Source organism: Mobula hypostoma, chromosome 8 (genome assembly GCF_963921235.1).
Source record: "Mobula hypostoma chromosome 8, sMobHyp1.1, whole genome shotgun sequence".
NCBI lineage: Eukaryota > Metazoa > Chordata > Chondrichthyes > Myliobatiformes > Myliobatidae > Mobula > Mobula hypostoma.
The window spans coordinates 3,057,015-3,063,014 of NC_086104.1; the positions used below are offsets into that span (position 1 = coordinate 3,057,015).

At 56.5% G+C, this 6,000-nt stretch overlaps 1 protein-coding gene across 3 annotated transcripts in view; it reads left to right on the forward strand.

The window, feature by feature from the left end:
• The window catches only part of LOC134350337 (zinc finger protein 395-like), a 41,452-nt gene extending 35,945 nt beyond the window's left edge, over positions 1-5,507 (forward strand). For all 3 annotated transcript variants that reach the window (XM_063055397.1, XM_063055400.1, XM_063055398.1), the window contains exon 8: positions 4,404-5,507. In XM_063055397.1, the coding sequence (XP_062911467.1) occupies positions 4,404-4,515 (112 nt within the window). In that variant the 3' untranslated portion in view covers positions 4,516-5,507. The remainder of the gene's footprint in view (positions 1-4,403) is intronic.
• Positions 5,508-6,000: the final 493 nt, after the last annotated feature.

The following is a 6,000-nucleotide window of genomic DNA, read 5'->3' on the forward strand; positions in this document are numbered from 1 at the left end:
CAGAGGGTGGGAGCGGATGGAACGATATGTCAGAGAGTGGTGGGAGTGGATGGAACGAGCTGTCAGAGGGTGGGAGTGGATGGAACGAGATGTCAGAGGGTGGTGGGAGTGGATGGAACGAGATGTCAGAGGGTGGGAGTGGATGGAACGAGATGCTGGAGGACGGGAGTGGATGGAACGAGATGTCAGAGGGTGGGGGGAGTGGATGGAACGAGATGTCAGAGGGTGGGAGCGGATGGAACGAGATGTCAGAGGGTGGGAGCGGATGGAACGAGATGTCAGAGGGTGGGAGTGGATGGAACGAGATGTCAGAGGGTGGGAGTGGATGGAACGAGATGTCAGAGAGTGGTGGGAGTGGATGGAACGAGATGTCAGAGGGTGGTGGGAGTGGATGGAACGAGATGTCAGAGGGTGGGAGCGGATGGAACGAGATGTCAGAGGGTGGGAGTGGATGGAACGAGATGTCAGAGGGTGGGAGCGGATGGAACGAGATGTCAGAGGGTGGTGGGAGTGGATGGAACGAGATGTCAGAGGGTGGGAGTGGATGGAACGAGATGCTGGAGGACGGGAGTGGATGGAACGAGATGTCAGAGGGTGGGGGGAGTGGATGGAACGAGATGTCGGAGGGTGGGAGCGGATGGAACGAGATGTCGGAGGGTGGGAGCGGATGGAACGAGATGTCGGAGGGTGGGAGCGGATGAAACGAGATGTCAGAGAGTGGTGGGAGTGGATGGAACGAGATGTCAGAGGGTGGGAGCGGATGGAACGAGATGTCAGAGGGTGGGAGCGGATGGAACGATATGTCAGAGAGTGGTGGGAGTGGATGGAACGAGATGTCGGAGGGTGGGAGCGGATGGAACGAGATGTCAGAGGGTGGGAGCGGATGGAACGAGATGTCAGAGGGTGGGAGTGGATGGAACGAGATGTCAGAGGGTGGGAGTGGATGGAACGAGATGTCAGAGGGTGGGAGTGGATGGAACGAGATGTCAGAGAGTGGTGGGAGTGGATGGAACGAGATGTCAGAGGGTGGGGGGAGTGGATGGAACGAGATGTCAGAGGGTGGGAGTGGATGGAACGAGATGTCAGAGAGTGGTGGGAGTGGATGGAACGAGATGTCAGAGGGTGGTGGGAGTGGATGGAACGAGATGTCAGAGGGTGGGAGCGGATGGAACGAGATGTCAGAGGGTGGGAGTGGATGGAACGAGATGTCAGAGGGTGGGAGCGGATGGAACGAGATGTCAGAGGGTGGTGGGAGTGGATGGAACGAGATGTCAGAGGGTGGGAGTGGATGGAACGAGATGCTGGAGGACGGGAGTGGATGGAACGAGATGTCAGAGGGTGGGGGGAGTGGATGGAACGAGATGTCAGAGGGTGGGAGCGGATGGAACGAGATGTCAGAGGGTGGGAGTGGATGGAACGAGATGTCAGAGGGTGGTGAGAGTGGATGGAACGAGATGTCAGAGGGTGGGAGTGGATGGAACGAGATGCTGGAGGACGGGAGTGGATGGAACGAGATGTCAGAGGGTGGGAGCGGATGGAACGATATGTCAGAGAGTGGTGGGAGTGGATGGAACGAGCTGTCAGAGGGTGGGAGTGGATGGAACGAGATGTCAGAGGGTGGTGGGAGTGGATGGAACGAGATGTCAGAGGGTGGGAGTGGATGGAACGAGATGCTGGAGGACGGGAGTGGATGGAACGAGATGTCAGAGGGTGGGGGGAGTGGATGGAACGAGATGTCAGAGGGTGGGAGCGGATGGAACGAGATGTCAGAGGGTGGGAGCGGATGGAACGAGATGTCAGAGGGTGGGAGTGGATGGAACGAGATGTCAGAGGGTGGGAGTGGATGGAACGAGATGTCAGAGAGTGGTGGGAGTGGATGGAACGAGATGTCAGAGGGTGGTGGGAGTGGATGGAACGAGATGTCAGAGGGTGGGAGCGGATGGAACGAGATGTCAGAGGGTGGGAGTGGATGGAACGAGATGTCAGAGGGTGGGAGCGGATGGAACGAGATGTCAGAGGGTGGTGGGAGTGGATGGAACGAGATGTCAGAGGGTGGGAGTGGATGGAACGAGATGCTGGAGGACGGGAGTGGATGGAACGAGATGTCAGAGGGTGGGGGGAGTGGATGGAACGAGATGTCAGAGGGTGGGAGCGGATGGAACGAGATGTCAGAGGGTGGGAGCGGATGGAACGAGATGTCAGAGGGTGGGAGTGGATGGAACGAGATGTCAGAGGGTGGGAGTGGATGGAACGAGATGTCAGAGAGTGGTGGGAGTGGATGGAACGAGATGTCAGAGGGTGGTGGGAGTGGATGGAACGAGATGTCAGAGGGTGGGAGCGGATGGAACGAGATGTCAGAGGGTGGGAGTGGATGGAACGAGATGTCAGAGGGTGGGAGCGGATGGAACGAGATGTCAGAGGGTGGTGGGAGTGGATGGAACGAGATGTCAGAGGGTGGGAGTGGATGGAACGAGATGCTGGAGGACGGGAGTGGATGGAACGAGATGTCAGAGGGTGGGGGGAGTGGATGGAACGAGATGTCAGAGGGTGGGAGCGGATGGAACGAGATGTCAGAGGGTGGGAGTGGATGGAACGAGATGTCAGAGGGTGGTGGGAGTGGATGGAACGAGATGTCAGAGGGTGGGAGTGGATGGAACGAGATGTCAGACGGGAGTGGATGGAACGAGATGTCAGAGGGTGGGGGGAGTGGATGGAACGAGATGTCAGAGGGTGGGGGGAGTGGATGGAACGAGATGTCAGAGGGTGGTGGGAGCGGATGGAACGAGATGTCAGAGGGTGGTGGGAGCGGATGGAACGAGATGTCAGAGGGTGGGAGCGGATGGAACGAGATGTCAGAGGGTGGGAGCGGATGGAACGAGATGTCAGAGGGTGGGAGTGGATGGAACGAGATGTCAGAGGGTGGGAGCGGATGGAACGAGATGTCAGAGGGTGGTGGGAGTGGATGGAACGAGATGTCAGAGGGTGGGAGTGGATGGAACGAGATGTCAGACGGGAGTGGATGGAACGAGATGTCAGAGGGTGGGAGTGGATGGAACGAGATGTCAGAGGGTGGGAGCGGATGGAACGAGATGTCAGAGGGTGGTGGGAGTGGATGGAACGAGATGTCAGAGGGTGGGAGTGGATGGAACGAGATGTCAGACGGGAGTGGATGGAACGAGATGTCAGAGGGTGGGGGGAGTGGATGGAACGAGATGTCAGAGGGTGGGAGGAGTGGATGGAACGAGATGTCAGAGGGTGGGGGGAGTGGATGGAACGAGATGTCAGAGGGTGGTGGGAGTGGATGGAACGAGATGTCAGAGGGTGGTGGGAGTGGATGGAACGAGATGTCAGAGGGTGGGAGTGGATGGAACGAGATGTCAGAGGGTGGTGGGAGTGGATGGAACGAGATGTCAGAGGGTGGGAGTGGATGGAACGAGATGTCAGACGGGAGTGGATGGAACGAGATGTCAGAGGGTGGGGGGAGTGGATGGAACGAGATGTCAGAGGGTGGGAGGAGTGGATGGAACGAGATGTCAGAGGGTGGGGGGAGTGGATGGAACGAGATGTCAGAGGGTGGTGGGAGTGGATGGAACGAGATGTCAGAGGGTGGTGGGAGTGGATGGAACGAGATGCTGGAGGGTGGGAGTGGATGGAACGAGATGTCAGAGGGTGGTGGGAGTGGATGGAACGAGATGTCAGATGGGAGTGGATGGAACGAGATGTCAGAGGGTGGTGGGAGTGGATGGAACGAGATGTCAGAGGGTGGGAGTGGATGGAACGAGATGTCAGAGGGTGGTGGGAGTGGATGGAACGCGATGTCAGAGGGTGGGAGTGGATGGAACGAGATGTCAGAGTGTGGGAGTGGGTGGAACGAGATGTCAGAGGGTGGTGGGAGCGGATGGAACGAGATGTCCGAGGGTGGGAGTGGATGGAACGAGCTGTCAGATGGTGGGAGTGGATGGAACGAGATGTCGGAGGGTGGTGGGAGTGGATGGAACGAGATGTCAGAGGGTGGTAGTGGATGGAACAAGATGCTAAAGTTAGTGGTTGATTCGGGTGCAATAGTATCATTTGAGAAACACTTGGATAGGTACAAGTTTGGAGGGATGTGGGCTGAATACAGGAAATTCGGACCAGCTGGTTGTGTATCGTGGCTAGCATGGAGTGGATGGGCTGATGGGCCTGTATCTGTGCTGGATTGCTTGAGGACTCTGGGGGGGTTTGTGGAGGGGAGAGTGATCAGGTGACTGGACCTCACACGGAGGGGGAGTATGGGTGGACTCCTGGAGCCATAATGGGGTGTTGAAACTCGTAGAAGAATACAACAGAGGCTCTTTGGCTCAGGATGTTGTGCCAGCTTTTTACCGACCAAGAGTAAATCCTGGCTTTCCTCTCGTTGGCAGGAAGGTGCGCGGTGAAGCGAAGAAATGCCGGAAAGTCTACGGTGTGGAGAACCGTAGCCAGTGGTGTACGGCCTGCAGGTGGAAGAAGGCTTGCCAGCGCTTCCACGACTGAGCGCTGATGACTGACCACCTCCCCAGGGCTGCTCTCTTCTCCCCTGTGGGCCAGCTTGGTGTATGGCTGATGCTGGGTTTCTGCTGAAGGGTTGAGGGGTGGTGGCAACTTCCGGTTCTCCAGGGCTGGACGTCTGCAGTAGGTGGGAGATCATTAGGGCCATGCACTTGGCCCTGCCACTCGTGTTTTCCTGTCCCGGAGATTTTGTTCCAATGGAACCGGGCTGCTTCTGGTGTGTGTGGTGTGTGTGGTGTGTGTCTGTGTGTCTGTGTGTCTGTGTGGTGTGTGTCTGTGTGTCTGTGTGTCTGTGTGTCTGTGTGTCTGTGTGTCTGTGTGTCTGTGTGTCTGTGTGTCTGTGTGTCTGTGTGACACTGTGTGACACTGTGTGTGTATGATGTGTTGTGTGTGTGTACAGTTTTTTTGTGTACATGTGAATGAATATGTACCATGTGTGAGTGTGTGCGTACTGTGAGTGCACGTGTGTATGTGCGCGTGCGTGCGTGCGTGCGTGTGTGTGACTGCCTTTGCTCATGGTGCAGGCACCATTTCGGAGTGTGTGTGTGTGCAGAGCACACTATCTCTGCTGTGACACACTCCCTCCCTCTGAGGCTTTGCCCACACCAGCCAATCCAGCAGTGCAGCCAGCGGTGCGCTTGCGCAGTTCCTGTAGGTGGGGAGGAGACGGAAGGGAGGACCACACCCTTGTCCGGTCTGGAACTGTGCAAACCTGGTCATTGATACGTGATCCGTTGGTGTACTTGTTTCTGAACTGGGATTTGTTTTGGAGTGATCTGACCCTTGTGCAATGGGGGTGTTCTGATCTGTGGTGCTGTGGAGCCAGGGTCAATATGGCACCCGGACAGTTCCGGGACAAACAGCTGGGCCCGTGCAAGCATTCACTCTTCAGTCTTTGCCCAACTGTCCTGTCGTCAGATCCTGACAGTCTCATTTTGTGTATTTACAAATCTTTGTGATTTTAAATAAAAAATTAAAGATGGTGATCTGGAATTGAGTATTTTTCTTCTCTTTCTCACAGTGTTGGCTTTGCTGAAAAGGCCAGCTTTTCTGCCTGACGGCCCCTTGGGCAGGTAGTGGGGTGAGCCGCCTTTCTGAAGCCCCCACACTGCTGTTGAGGACGGAGGCCCAGGCGGTGCTCCAGGTCAGGATTTATCTACCATTACGCGAGGAGCCTGGAGCTGAGAGTCTGTGCTGTTCACCAACCCCTCCCCGGCTCGGCCCCACATGCCCAGGATGTTTGTGATCTTGTCACAGCCGGTTCCCTCAGCTGTTGCTGTTGTGAACGCTGCGCTGGGTGGTCTCGAAGCCAGGACACCCCAACAGCCATTTCTATATCATCCGGAAGTTCTGGATAAGGGGGAGGGGATGCTATTCGAGGATATAGTCTGGAGCTGAGGGACCTGGTGGGGACACCTCGGCCTTTTGCATAATCTGTTCTTCCTCATTGTTTGGGTTTAACCTTTGGAT